This window comes from Podarcis muralis, chromosome 14 (genome assembly GCF_964188315.1).
Source record: "Podarcis muralis chromosome 14, rPodMur119.hap1.1, whole genome shotgun sequence".
Classification (NCBI taxonomy): Eukaryota; Metazoa; Chordata; class Lepidosauria; order Squamata; family Lacertidae; genus Podarcis; species Podarcis muralis.
This window is the reverse complement of record NC_135668.1, coordinates 33946259-33961305: the sequence shown is the minus strand read 5'-3', so window position 1 is coordinate 33961305 and position 15047 is coordinate 33946259. Positions and strand designations below refer to the sequence as shown.

Below are 15047 nucleotides of genomic sequence, written 5' to 3'. Positions count from 1 at the left end.
TGTGAATATGTAGTAATGCAAGAGTTGGGACTAGAAATTCAACCTCTACTCTCTGTTGGATGTGAGTGAGTCTCTCTCTCTGGCACATATGCACATTCATGCTCTCCACAGAACTATTCACAGCTGATGGCTTCTGTTGAGAACTGGCCAGAGCTCACTCTGGTTGAATTGGGGCCTAATCCTGCATCCTGATTCAAAATCCAAACAGACAAAAACCTGCTCCTCGATCTCAGGAAATATCGCCCCAAAATTGATTACTGTCAGGGGCTCAGGAGCTGAGCCACAGGGGAGAGAGGAAATGGAGAGCGAAGGGGAGGAATCTGAGGGTAGCGGAGGAGAGAGTGACAGTGACCCGAGAGATTCCATAAGCCTCTCCAGTGAATCAGAAGATTCCCAGAAGGGGGCGCCTACGGCCAGGGAAAGGGGGGTCCCAGGGGGGACACACCAGAAGCAAGGGGCCAGCGGAGACTCCCAAAGTAGTAGCTGGAAATCAGGACCAGTTTACCCACCAGAACGTAGTGGGAGGGAAGGGGAGTCAGAGCTGGCCACGCCCCTGTCGGAGAGTGAGGGAATGGAGGGGAAGTCAGACCCAGCTAGCATCCCCGGAGGGGAAAGTAGCGACAGGAGCAGTGTAACGGTCAGGAGGAAAGTGTCAGACTGGGCGCGCGCGCCAAGTTCAAATGTACAGGCGCGCGGGACAGCGGACAACCCGGAGTGGGAACCAGGTCCTAAAGCCCGCCGGAGGGAGGGGGAAGAATCAGGAGACTCAGCGTCAGAAGAGTCTAGGATGGGCAAGACCCCAGCGGACAGGCGGACCCAGAGGAGGAAAGAGCGGAGGAAGAGGTGGAGCAAGGCTAGAGTCTTAAACTGGTGTATGGGAGGAGGAGACTCAGACGGAGCTTCGGCGGTCTAGAGTTTGAGACGTAGAGCTGCGCGCCACGGATGTAAAAGCGGAGCTGAGCTTAAATAAAGACTGTTTCGTATAACAACGATCTGGCGTTGGTCCTTTGTGAGCTGGGACCTAGGGCAGCTCTGACAATTACGATATCTGAAGAAGCATCCGAATGCATAGCGAGCATGCAACTTTCCAAAACATAACATTAGCTTTATTTATTTAGTTAATAAATCCAGACGATTCCCCCAACATTCTGAAGAAGTAGCATCTACGGTGGGGCATGAGAATCACCCAGAATTGCTTCCCATCCATTTGCACTGCTGGAAGCGTTGCCATAGGCCGACCAGCGCCACTCAAAGCAAACCAGCATGGTGACCGCAAAATATTATGAACTAGCAAGAAATGATCCCAAGGCTCCCAATGTCACCCAAGCCCTCCAAACACTTTGGCAAATGCCTCCTTGTCCACGACCTGCCCATAGCGCAGACTAAAATACAGGACGTTATCTCGGTCGTACCGCCTGAGCGGTAGCAACAGCTCGTTGGGGTCTTCGCCGACGTCCCCCAGAGTCATCACGGTGGCGACCGGGCAGTAGATGTCCCTCCTTCTCCCCCAGAAGGTCAAGTGAGCCACTTTCAACAGGGTGCTGTCTTCGCTCAGGTACATCATGCCAATGATGCGCCGGAGGAAGAAGCTCATGCTGTAGAGCATTGCAGCGGCGAAGCAAGCAAGGCCCGTACAGTAAAGGCACTGCGCCAGAGGAACTTGGTTCTGCCAATAAAGGACCCAGATCGGCGGGAGAACCAATATGGTCAGGCCTGTCTGCAGCAGCTTCAGCCTTGAAAGGATTCTGCAGTACTTGATCCACGGAAACCTGTAAATCAGCTTATACTGATGGGTGCTTTCCAAGTCGGGCCTCTGCTCCAGGGCATGTTGAGAAGGGGCTAAGGTGCCCAGCCATCTGGGTCGTGCCGGCTGACTGCCAGGAGCTTGCTGACTGCAGGGTTTGAGTGCAGTAAGAACGCCAAAGGGACGGGTGGAGGCTGGGAAGCCCTTCTGCCATCGCAGAGGAACTTGGTTTCGCAGACACCTTCCGCAGGGTGCGAGGAAGGGCAGGTCAACGCAAGCATAGAGGATCCTAGCCTGAAAGACAGTTCCATGAGATACCACTGGGGTGAGAGTCGTTTTTCACACAGAGGGCCACATTCTCTTCTGGGGGCCACATGCAAAGGTGGGTGGAATAACAGACGTAAATTTTACCAACTTACACTCAGACACATCTCTATTCTTCAATCATGCAAGCGAGAGGGTAACAGGGATCCCAACCAGCCAAGAACATTCAAGGAAGGTGTGAAGCAAGGCTGGAGAGGGGTGTGGATTGTGGGAGTCCCAAAGGCCAGGCAGAAAGGCCATATTTCCTCCCAACCTCTCGCCTGGGCCTGAGTTTCCCTATCCCTCAAGAGAGTATAACATGGGAGGTAGCTGGACCTGCCACCTTCAGAGATGCATGCAGCCGCTAACATTTCGCTCAGGACAACTTTATTATTTACACTGATTGATTTATCCTGAGAGCTCAGAGAAACATTCCCCCCCACAAAGCCAGGCTGGCCAGTTTTTCTGGGATGCTTTCTGCATCCCTCAGGACCACGTGAGGCTTGATTTGCTTGCGCAAGCTACCTGGAAAACGGCTTCTGTAGCAAATGGTTCATTCTCTGCTCATTCATTCCACTTGCAGGAAGGGTCTGAACCCAAAGGTCCTGTTCAGCACGGTCACATCAAACCATAGTTTAGCATGATAGAAATACGCAGGAACAAACCACAGTGAGTCTCCGGTTCTTGTGCACCAGACTCTACCCCACCCCCAGTGTCAAGTGTTCAGAGGCTTTCACTTCAGCTTGCTGTACAGACCTGAAACTGTAGTTAATTTAACTATGGTTTGAAGCTGGCCTGTTTGAAACTACTCATATTTAACACTAACTACAGTTTATCAATGTGGACAAAGTTCCATACTCTTCCACACTTTCATCTATTTGTCTTATTATTATATTTATATCTCCCCTATTCCCCCAAGGAATTCAAAGTGGCATAGCTGGTTCTCCCCCTCTCCACTTTTATTCCCAGAACAACCCTGTTCAGGTAGACAGTGGCTCAGGGGCACCCAGTAGCTGAGTGGGCATTTGAACCCAGGTCTCCCAGAACCTAGTGTGACACTCTAAGCTAGGAGCAGCCAGCACAGTGCCCTCTATGGCGTTTGTCTTTTCCCTCTCTTTTTTGCACTCCCATGAACCCCAGCCAGCATGATGCGAGTTGTAGTCCAGCAAGATCTGAAGAGCGTCACGTTGGCTGACCTTGCTCTAACCACCACACCACGCTGCCTGATGCACCCCCAACACCACAGACCAGTTTCCACCCAGCTCTGCTCCATTGCAAGGCTCTTTGCTCGCCATTTGGGAAGCAACCCGAAGGGGACTCCAAAGCACCGCTTTACCATGAGGGCAGCTGCAGCAGCTCCTGAATGGGGCACTTCTTACACCACGAACCCCTTTGACGCGCCTTCAGATGGGGAGACCGCTCGGGCGGCGCGCTGCCTGCTGGGGGAAATGCACGTGGGCTATGTCAGCTGCTGCGTGGCATGGCGGGAATTGTAGTGCCTGACTCCTCGCCCTGTGGAGAGGTAGAATAACACAGGGCACTGTAGACACGTGGAACTTCCTGGTTCCTAGTTTAGACCCTGGGTGGCTGGGGCGGGTGCTTGCTGTTTTGTTCTCTCACTTGCTCCTCGCATATTTTAGAATCTATTATATATTATCCCATTCCCACCTCCAATGTTATATATTGTTCAGAATGCTGTTAGAAAAATTATAATACAATTTGCCCCCTAGATTAGAATATATGCATGTATAATTTTGTTATTATAAATGTTATTATTTATGACGTATAATATCATATAGATGATAGATAGATAGATAGATAGATAGATAGATAGATAGATAGATAGATAGATAGATAGATAGATAGATAGATAGATTTCCCAGTGTGGAAGTGAGGATTTTGCCCCGCATATTGTAACAGTCGAATAGTAACCGAAAGTGTTTATTGGCTACTGTACTCTACTCTACTCTAGGCTCCCTTTTCAGTCTTCCGCAGGGCATGCCGGGGAAGCGCATGCGTAGACGTCAACCCGCCCTCTGCGCGGCATGCTGGGAGTTGTAGTCTTCCTAACTGCGAACCCAGGAGGAAGCAAAGCGCCTCTCAGCCGGCCACCTCATCACTTGGGCAGGCAGCGGCGGCGGGTGACACTCCCGAGTGACCATGGAGGAGGTGGGCCGCGGGCGGACGCTTTGCCTCTTCGACGTGGACGGCACCCTGACCGCGCCTCGCCAGGTGGGAGCCTGGGGACTCCACTCTTGAGCATGCCTCTGGGCATGTGCAAAGTGCTTTTAACCCCTCCGTTTAGGAACAGCTCGAGGGAAGGTGGGAGGTGAAGTGCGGGGCTTTTCATAGCTAAAATACGTAACAATGAAAAATGAAAACGCAAAACTTGCTTTTTGCTCTTAGGAATTATGCTTTCGCCATTGGTGTATTAATATTAAAATACAATATATAGTAAAAGGATCCAAATTAGAAGGCAAATTTCTGCTGCAGCAGCAGCCTCATTCATTGTAATTATCTACTGTTCCTTGTTAGAAGTTCAACATATTCAGCTTCTGGTTTCCAGGATGCAGCTTGTTAATTTGGGAGCTTATTAAGCAGCTTATGAATTCATAATTAATCACAACAACAAATAAAACGTTGATCCGTCTCTTCTCTGTGGAACTAGAAAGTCACCCCAGATATGGCGGATTTTCTGCAGGCCTTGCGGAAGAAGGTGAAGGTCGGAGTTGTGGGCGGCTCAGACTTCGAAAAGATTCAAGAGCAACTGGGAGACGATGGTATGAATAGAGCACAAGGAAATTGAGAAAGAAATTGCTTGAGTACAGAACAGGGGACTTATTATCAGCCTAAGGGCCGCATTCCCTCGTGGACAACTTTCCAGGGGCCGCATTTCAGTGGAAGGCAGGGCTAGAGACAAAAGGTGGGTGGAACAACATGACTTTGACCTTTGAACAGTAGCCAACAGTCCCACCATACAACAGTTCATATTTCTGCACAGACACACACCCTTCTTCATCCAGGCAATTGAGACCACAGTTTTCAAGGACATATTCTAGCTAGGCAAAAGTACCTGAACTGGGGAAAGAGTCCGAGGGCCACATAGAGAGTCTGAGGTTCCCCACTCCTGGTTGAATGAGAAAGTGCTGGTGGTTATAAGCGACACGGCTTTCCTCTTCACTTGGCACCCTGCCTGATCAAACTAATTTACTCTGAAGCAACTTTCCTCACATATTATTTGTGCTCATAAACCAAGCATGGCCAAGGACTTGCCATCTGGCAGTGCTCTCCATTTTCAGCCGTGCGTAAACTGCTCTTAGTTAGGCTGAAAGGGGTTCAGGCTGGGTATCCTTGTGAATAAAAGCTTGGCTTTAGACAAAATCATGGAGCGTAAGATCTGCCTGCAAGTTGCTAGCCTGGTAGCTTAATAGCAATTCCATGTTTGGATGGCGTGAACACTGTTGGTAGCATAAGAAACTGGCTTATTCCAAGTCTGACCACTAGCCCAGTGTTTCCCAACCTTGTGCCTCCAGCTGTTTTTGGACTACAATTCCCATCATCCCTTGCCACTGGTCTTGCTAGTCAGGGATGATGGGAGTTGTAGTTCAAAAACAGCTGGAGGCACAAGGTTGGGAAACACTGCACTAGCCCATCCAGCTCAGTATTGTCCACACTGACCGGCAGTGCCTCTCCAGAGTTTCAGGCAGGGGCCCCTTCCCTGGAGAGTCCCGGGTCCTTCTGCATACGAAGCAGATGCTCTATCACTAACCCATGGTCCTTCCCCAAACCTGTGGGTTGGTTGCTGCTTACACAACAGGGAAGGGCTGTTAAATTCATGTTGTTGCAGGTGTTAAGATTTCATTCTTGTATCCAAGAAGATACAAGGGGTTTGGGGGGATATGTGAGAAAGAAATCTGGGACTTGTTGCACCCACAAGAATGACAGACCCCACAAGCCATCTCTGCATCGTTGTGTCCTAATTACATTACACGCACTCCCATGTTTGTGCATTACATTGGAATCACTGTTCAGTATTTGCTGTCATATAGAGCAGGTACCAAAAATAATACAGCAAAGGCACCTGCCTGACATCAATGAGCAGGGAGTTCCAAAGTGCAGGTGCTACAATTATGACTAAATTGAGGCCAAACTACCCCCAATATTGGGGGGGGGGGGGTATTTTACAAGAGATGCCTAAAATGTCTCTGATGATGCTGTTCTTTAACATTTGTTCTTCTTAGTGATTGAAAAATTTGACTACGTCTTCCCAGAAAACGGTCTGGTGGCATACAAAGATGGGAACCTCTTGAGTAAACAGGTGAGTTTGCGACTTGTGATTAGCTAAGAAGGTAGATAATTCCCTCCCTCCCTTCACTCAAAAATGGGGGCTGGGAGGTGCTCCAGCTTCTTGCAAAATAATGGTTTTCCCAAGTGCACTGACACTGCTGTCTTATTTTTCATTGGCCCTGTTATGAGTACAATCCTTTGGCACACACCAAAGCTTAGTAGTAGAGGGATTGATAGCTCCTTGTTCATGCTCAGAGACATTATAACAACGAATGCCAATTACTGGAGGAGTTGCATTGGAGCAGGACTTGTGGACTCTCAGTGCCATCCAGCAGGGCTGCCTTTGCGTTGCCACGTGAAAATGGTATGTTAAGATCACCTTGTGGGGAATTCTACTGCTCCAGAAAGCAGCCCTGAGGACCAACTGTGTGGGCCATCAAGAGTGGGGCTTGGAACGAATGCAGAGACTCCTGAAATAGCACCCTTCGGAACATAGGAAGCTGCCTTCTACTGATTTGGTCCATCTAGCTCAGTATTGTCTATGCCAGGTTTTCCAAGACTTGGGACTACAACTCCCATCATCCCTGACCACTGGTCCTGGTAGCTAGGTGTGATGGGAGTTGAAGTCCAACAACAGCTGGAGACCCAAGTTTGGGAAACTCTGGTCTATTCTGACTGGCAGGGTTCAGGTCAGGCAGGAGTCTTACGGAGTCCAAGCCCTGCCTGGAGGCTTCCAGGGCCTTCTGCATGCCAACAGCTGCTCTGCCACTGAGCCAAGCCCCGCCCCCCGGTAATTGTGGAACTGAAGCCCATCTTCTTATTCTTTTGTATACTTCTTTGTGGAGACAGACTCCCCTTTGGAAAACCCTTTTCTGGTCTACATACCTAATCGCTTTCTGTTCTGCTTTCCACGTAGAGCATTCAAGGCCAAATGGGCGAAGAGCTTCTTCAAGACTTGATCAACTATTGCCTGAGTTACATTGCAAAACTTAAACTGCCGAGGAAGAGGTGGGTGGTTCCAGCTTCCTTCCGTGGCCTGAGTCAGATCGAGGCCCATTAGACACCTCCCCACAAGGTAGAGGTGGCAGAATTGCCATCTATTATCCAACCTTAGTCATACTTGTTATAGGCCAACTGAAAGTAATTGACCCCTGACACATACTCTGAGCAGAATTTAGATGCCTACAACCCTTTTAAGTTTTTAATCGGAGGGTTACCACAAAAAGCTCATTAAAGGAACAACATTGACTATCAGTGGTCAAACAAACCATTAAGGTGTCAAGGAATCGTCTTATTAAAAAAAATGCCAAGGCTGTTTATATGGACAGTTTTGAGCCACCATATAAGTATTACCAGGCCTTAGTCACACATCAGACTTCTGCTTCAGGTTACAATCCACTCCTCCCTTACCTGGGAGTAAGTCCATTGAATTCAGTAAAGCTGTTGAGCAAATGTAATACAGAAAGACTTTGTAACTCTCCAAAACCAGCTGAAGAAACTTTCAAGTTTTGTTTTTCAAATAGTAGCCATATTAAACTACAGTCGTACCTTGGAAGTTGAACAGAAGCTCCTGCAGCCAATCGGAAGCCCTGTCAGACATTCGGCTTCCAAAAATATTTCGCAAACCAGAACAGTCACTGTTTGGGAGCTAAAACATTTGAGAACTAAGCTGTTCGAAAACCAAAGTACGACTGTACTCTCTTCCCCATTTTTGACATGTCATTGACCTCTGAAAATGCATTTTCTGTTTCTCTCCCATGTATCTTCCTCCTTCACTACAACGGGTGGGCTTGCGTCCTAAAAAATACTGCTGTGATACCCCGTAACTGACCTCCCTCCTAGAGGCTGGTCCAAAGAGCTTTGTTTACTAGCCTAAATAAGGCAGTAACATCTCACTGTGTCTCTTCCTAGGGGCACTTTCATTGAATTCCGAAATGGGATGCTGAACATCTCTCCCGTGGGCAGAAACTGCAGCCAGAAGGAGCGGATTGAATTCTATGAACTTGATAAGGCAAGTGCACTTTTTTCCCATGCCATCGTAACGTTTTGTTAGCAAGTCCCCTTTATGTTGAAACTTCACGTCCCCTTGACCATCGTCAGTGGCACACAGCCAGGTCCTTTGTGTACTCTGGTTCTGTGGCCGCAGGCTTACATCTGCAGCTCAGGGGGAGAGCATCTGCTCTGCATGCAGAAGGTTCCTTATTAAATCCCTGGCATCGCCAAGTAGAGACTGTAAGGTAAAGGTAAGGACCCCTGGACGGTTAAGTCCAGTCAAAGGTGACTATGGGGTTGCGGTGCCACTGTTTGTCCACGGACAACATTCCGGGTCATGTGGCCAGCATGACTAAACCGCTACTGGCTCACGGAGGACCATGACGAGTGCCAGAGCACACGGAAACGCCGTTTACCTTCCCGCCACAGCAGTACCTATTTATCTACTTGCACTGGCATGCTTTCGAACTGCTAGGTTGGCAGGAGCTGGGACAGAGCAACGGGAGCTCACCCCGTCGCGGGGAATCGAACCGCCAACCTTCCGATCAGCAAGCCCAAGAGGCTCAGTGGTTTACCACAGCACCACCCATGAGAGACTGTAGGAATGAGGGTTGGCCAATGCGACACCCTCCAGATGTTGTTGAATTCCAAATCCTGCATCATCAAAGCCATCGTGGTCAGGGATGATGGGATTTGTAGTCCAGCAACATCTGGAAGGCATCATCTTAGTGTAGATCTACTCCAAGATTCTGACACAGAAGTGAAAAAGCATTGTGACCGCCCAGTTACGACTCTGAAGTGGTTGAGAATTAATGCTATAAATGCATGGCACGACATGGGAGCATAGGCAACTGCCTTACATTGAGTCAGAGCATTGGTCCATGCAGCTCAGCATTGTCCATACTGACCGGCAGTGGTTCTCTGGGCAGGGATGTCTCTCAACCCTGCCTGGAGGTGCTGGGGATTGAGAAACTGGGACCTTCCACATGCAAAGCAGGTGTTCTGTCACTGAGCTGTGAACCTTGAACAACCGTAAAGACATTCAGCTTTTATCTTCCAGAGGTTTGCTGTGTTAGTCTTGTTGCATTTTAAAGATGAATCAAATACGTTGTGGCGTAAGTGGATGCATGAAGCCAGTTTTACCACATCCTTGACTTCTAATGTCATCATTCCTGGGTGGGATACAGTACTGTAGTTTTCCATTTGTGTTTTCGGGGTGTTTCTTGATGAGAAGATCCAGAAGAGCTGACAAAAATCCCACAAACATGCAGCAACGGAGGAGCAAGCTTCTGGAGTGTGCACACTCAGTTTGCACAGAGGGCAATGGCAAGTCTCAGCATGTCTGCATGAACTAGAGTGTGTACCCTGGAAAGCATTTCAGAATCTTGCACAACTCTGTCACTTTCCACAGCAGCTATGTTCTGCCTGTGATGTCGCAAGCTGTATGCCTCTAAATACCAATTGCTCTGAATCACAAGAAGAGTGCCGTTGAAGTCAGGTCCTGCTTACAGGCTTCCCTGACTGACCACTGAGAGAATAGGATGTGGGCTGGAGGGGTCATTGACCATTGGCAAGGGCTCTTCTCATGTTTGTACGATCTTCTGGCAGATACTCAGAGTCTCTGTGGCAGACTCATTGACATGCAACAGATCCCCCCCAATGCTAGAAAGCTTTGAAAATCATTGGTGTAGCATGTTCTCATCAACACTCTTCCCCGTTTTGTTTTTCTGAACAGAGGGAGCATATAAGAGATAAATTTGTCGCCGATTTACGACGAGACTTTGCAGGAAAAGGCCTCACATTCTCCATAGGTATTTAAACATGAAATGTCACTCCCCTAAATCATTTTTGTTTGTGCCAAAGCACAAGGATGAGTCTGGCTACTCAGGTGTTGCCCTCGTCTTGATTTATGACACAACTGGGAAAGGGAAAGGGAGAAACATTTGCCAGTAGGTTTTCAGAGGCACTGGAAGTAAAAATAAAACATAGGCTTTGGGATAAGGGTGTCCACACATTACATTCAGCAAGCATAGAGTCTGTGTACCTGTGTACTTCTACAGCTATTTGCATGAAACGTTCAACAAGGGTACAGCCTGTGTGCTTGCAAGAGTTGAGTTGTACTACTCAACAAGTGTACACTCTTTCACACAAATGCTTAGACCTGTGTTCAGTGTAATTTGTGAACAAGCCTAGAGAAACACCTGAATTACTATTGACATATTAGTCAATCCAAGAGCACAGGCAAAATATATTTTCGGCATGTTACTGGGACAAGAGTTAATTTCAGGTTCCTTGATATATTCCAACACCCTGTGTTTTCTTTTCTATTTAAGCATGAAGCTTCTGTCCTCCCTTTTACCATAAATCCATTTAACTTTATGCCGATGGCGATAGCATCTTCCAAGGTCCTTCCTGCTCAGTAAACCTTCTTCTAGGTCATTTTTTTCTTTACACTGTACAAAACGTGCTGCTGCTGTTCTAACTTTTTGTAACCTCTCTCCAACCAGGGGGCCAGATCAGTTTTGATGTGTTTCCAGATGGTTGGGATAAGCGATACTGTTTAGGAATTGTTTCCCAAGATGGCTTCAAAACAATTTATTTCTTTGGAGACAAGACAATGCCAGTAAGTGCTAGACTGGAATGTGCCAAGAAGTTTCAAATACATTTTCAGGATAAGGATTCCTTGTGGAATTGCAATAGAAATTCATGTGCTACCCGCATGAAATTGATATATAGGTCAGGAAGGAGGAGTGTCTATGGCCCTCCAGAAATTGCTGATCTCTAACTCCCAGCCACCCTGGCCAATGGTCAGGGACGATGAGACGTAGTCCAGCAAAAATCTGGAGGGCCACAGGTTTTCCATCCCAGATAGATAACTACAGTCGTACCTTGCAAGCCGAATGCCTCACAAGTCGAATGTTTTGGCTTCCGAACACCACAAAGCCGGAAGTGAGTGTTCTGGTTTGCGAACGTTCTTTGGAAGCCGAACGTCCAACGGGACTTCCACGGCTTCCAATTGTGTGCAGGAAGCTCCTGCAGCCAATCGGAAGCCGCGACTTAGTTGTCAAACGTTTTGGAAGTCAAACGGACTTCCAGAGCAATTCCATTCGGCTTCCAAGGTATGGCTGTTTTGCAAATTTAGCACATACCAAATCACAGTGAGTCACATCGCACTCATTATTGCAACAAGGCAGTCACCCATTAAAATGGCCCCTTTTCTCCTCCCACCCCCTTTAAACAATTTGACCTAGACCCAGTTTTCAGGGGAACTGCCCCCTCTGGCCAGCAGTACATAGAGCAGCACAAAGTTCCCCATCTTTGAAGTCCTCATCCCCACTGCACTATGCAGAAGGCAAGAAACAGCAGGGTTTCTCCCCTACGCTTCACCTTTTCCTTCCCAAAATAGTCTCTCCTTCATAGCCCCAGAGAAATTAAATAATACAGCTGTGTTGGCTGGGGCTGATGGGAGTTGTAGTCCAAATTGGCTGTGCTGGCTGGGACTGATAGGAGCTGCAGTCAAAAATATCTGGAGAGCACCTAGTAGTTGGTGAAAGCTGCTATAGCTCCACAGTTACACTCAACTGAGGCTCCACAACAGGTTCTTGATCAACCTCTAAAAAGTTCTGGGTGTGGGGTAGCTCTCCAGTGAGACTGAAAACTCCAAAGTGTGACTTTTTGTGTGTGTGTCTTATTTGCAGGGTGGGAACGACTATGAAATTTACACGGACTCCAGAACCATCGGCCACAGCGTCACGTCGCCCGAGCAGACGAAACAGATATGTGAAGAGTTATTCTTCAACTAGATGCACTTATTTTGTACGAAAAGGGAGCAGGTTAACTTCAGGACCATAATTTGCAGAATAACTGCCTTGGGGTGAAGATCAGGATCAAGACTGTGGTGTGCAGGAGGTTTGGGGGGGGATTTAACTCTTCTGTTCCCCGTCCCCCCGAAGCTGCTGTTTGTCCAGAAAGCGGCAATTATGAGGCAAATAGAAGTTAGCTGCCTCCCTCCACGGCAGCTATTTTAAAAATAGGGGAAATGGTGAGACCTGTTAAATGAATGATTGCCTTTCATGTTGTGTCCAGTTTTTGTTTTGCATGATCACAGCTTGCCTTTCAGGCTGATTTCCTAGAGATTGAAAAGTTCTGCCATAACAGAAATGTCAAAGGCGATTCCCGCCCCGCCTTCCAGACCAAATTCCTCGACACACACCGGGATCTCTTCCAAGCAACATGTGTGGATGGCTTCTTCTGCCAACACTGTTCTGTCCCCACTTTCATTTTTCTGATTGCTGAGTAGCCCTGAAAAACAGGCCTCATGGTGGAAGCCTTGCAGGTAGATCACAACGTCCAGAAAGGCTTTGCTTGTCCCAGTGACTTATTGAAACAGGCAGCTGGAGGGTGCTTTTAGGGTAGAGGTAGAATTCTGGCGCAGGAGCCCATCCTTCTTCCACCACCCACTGTTTGCTGCTGTTTCAAGGCTTCTCTGCTTTGTTTCAGAATTTGTTGTCTCAGTAGGGTATGTTTGGAATTTAATGTACTGGAATGCAAAGGGATGGGAGATTCCCACTAATACCTCACACCTGGCTTTTTTGGAATATGGTGCAGTTGCTAATCCTGCCATGAAATTTCTGTTAAAAGCTCATACTTCAAGTTGGACTGTCACATTAAAATTCTTATGAACAGGGAATAACGTTTTGTTTCTCCAGATATCTCCCTCACTCCCAGAAAGAAAACCCTCTCATATATATCAATAACACCCAATTGCCTTTCTGTCATCAGCACACTGGATTTGCCTGGCTGAGGATCTTTGAACCTGTTCTTGAGAAGTACAGTCATACCTTGGTTGTCGAACGCCTTAGTCTCATACGTTTCAGCTCCTGAAGAATCGAAACCCAGAAGTAACTGTTCTGGTTTTCGGATGTTTTTTGGGAAGCCGAACATCTGGCGGGGCTTCCGATTGGCTGCAGGAGCTTCCTGCAGCCAATCAGAAGCCGTGCTTTGGTTTCAGAACATTTTGGAAGTCGAATGGACTTCCGGAATGGATTCCGTTCGATTTCCAAGGTACAACTGTCTTTTATATTGAGTAAAGCCATTGTTACACCCAGCTCGGTATGGTCAGCATCGCTGACTTCTCAAAACCACAAGCAGTTATGCAAATTAAATGTATTTGCATAATTTATCCCAATTACAGAACTCGTTTTTCTAAAAACAAAAAAACACCACCACCCTTGCCACAGATTTTCAGATGGTTTAGTGCAAAAAAACAAAAAACCATGGCCAGATTCAATCATATTAGTGCCAGAGCAGGAAATGAATAGCTGAAATGTCCAAATTCAAGCCAGCATAGTCTCTGTAACAAAGTTTAAAAATGCACTGCAATTCCCTTTTATGGAAATTCCAGGAGCAGAAGGAAGAGGGGGGCACTGAACTTCCACAAATGGTTTCTTAAAAAAAATAATCCAGCTATTCAGTGGAATGCATATCCAGTTGAGCAGGAGTCAAGCATTGGTGTAAAATAGAATGCAGAAGGGGAAATCATCCACCAACTGGTCTTTGCTATCACTTTTAAACACCACTTAGAGGAGATGTTGCAAATCAATGAGCTTACTCACACCCGAGACAATTTCTTCAGAACAGTCGTGTGATGCAGCAGGGGGAGGGGGAGATTAACGCTATTCTAGGCTGCATCAACAGACGTATAGTGTCCAGATCAAGGGAAATAATAGTACCACTCTATTCTGCCACCTGGGGTCCCATGTCCACAGTTTTGGGTGCCACAGGTTAAGGAGGACATTGACAAGCTGGAAGGTGTGCAGAGGAGGGCAACTGAGGTGCTCAAGGGCCAGGAAACCAAGCAGTAATAAAAGCGATTGTGGGAGTTGGGTATGTTTAGCCTCCAGAAGAGAAGACTGAGAGGTGGTATATTAGCCATCTTCAAATATCTGAAGGGCTGTCATATGGAAGATGGAACAAGCTTGTTTCTCCAGAGGGTGGGGATTCAAACTACAGTGGTGCCCCGCAAGACAAATGCCTCGCAAGACAGAAAACCCGCTAGACGAAAGGGTTTTCCGTTTTTGAGTTGCTTCGCAAAACGAAAACGTCTTGCAAGTCTTGCGATTTTTTTTCGCTCCCCCCCCTTTTTCTAAGCCGCTAATAGCCTTTTAGCCGCTAAGCCTTTAATAGCCGCTAAGCCACTAAACCGCTAATAGCACTAATCCGCTAATAGGGTTGCTTCGCAAGACGAAAAACCGCTAGACGAAGAGACTCGCGGAACAGATTATTTTCATCTTGCGAGGCACCACTGTATAAGAAAGGAGATTCCGACTAAACATTAGGATCTTAGTTGACCACCTAATTACTTTCCTGCCAAATTGCAATTTGCACTGTGCTGCATGGTTTTTAATTATATTTTTATTGCTTTTTTATTCCTTAGATATTGTATTTTATTGTATTACAGTTTGAATGATGTGGCATTCAAGCTGTAAGACAATAAAATACAATCCAGGAAGCAATTAAAACAATTAAAATCAATATGTATTATTTAACGCAGTGAACGTGCCACCTCCCATCTTCAACCATGAGCCTACAGACATACAAGACTACCTGAATGAAGCTCATGGACCACAACTGGGAACCCCTGATGTAAAAGATGATAAAGTCAGGTTACAGCTGAGATGGTACTGTGATCCTAAGCACATCTTTAGCCAGGTCCTTTAGC

General features: G+C 47.2%; 2 protein-coding genes across 2 annotated transcripts; one reads left to right on the top strand and one right to left on the bottom strand.

Moving 5' to 3' along the window:
* Positions 1–1080: 1080 nt before the first annotated feature.
* Positions 1081–3516, bottom strand: TMEM186 (transmembrane protein 186). The gene is made up of 2 exons (XM_028706957.2): positions 3384–3516; positions 1081–2038 (listed from the first exon to the last, which is right to left on the bottom strand). The coding sequence occupies exons 1-2, from the start codon at positions 3384–3386 to the stop codon at positions 1319–1321; spliced, it is 723 nt and encodes a 240-aa protein (XP_028562790.2). The 5' UTR covers positions 3387–3516; the 3' UTR covers positions 1081–1318.
* A 592-nt stretch (positions 3517–4108) lies between these two features.
* PMM2 (phosphomannomutase 2) lies at positions 4109–13019 on the top strand. Its single transcript, XM_028706557.2, has 8 exons — positions 4109–4279; positions 4716–4827; positions 6289–6365; positions 7251–7342; positions 8246–8345; positions 10062–10137; positions 10834–10949; positions 12025–13019. Exons 1-8 carry the CDS (start codon positions 4208–4210, stop codon positions 12127–12129), a joined length of 750 nt encoding a protein of 249 aa, XP_028562390.1. The 5' UTR covers positions 4109–4207; the 3' UTR covers positions 12130–13019.
* The last annotated feature ends 2028 nt before the right edge of the window (positions 13020–15047 follow it).

Coding starts and splice junctions, on each gene's coding strand:
- PMM2 (XM_028706557.2), top strand. CDS start 4,208: ATGGAGGAGGTGGGCCGCGGGCGGACGCTTTGCCTCTTCGACGTGGAC. Junction 8,346..10,061: donor AATTCTATGAACTTGATAAG/GCAAGTGCACTT, acceptor TTTTCTGAACAG/AGGGAGCATATAAGAGATAA. Junction 10,950..12,024: donor TTGGAGACAAGACAATGCCA/GTAAGTGCTAGA, acceptor TCTTATTTGCAG/GGTGGGAACGACTATGAAAT.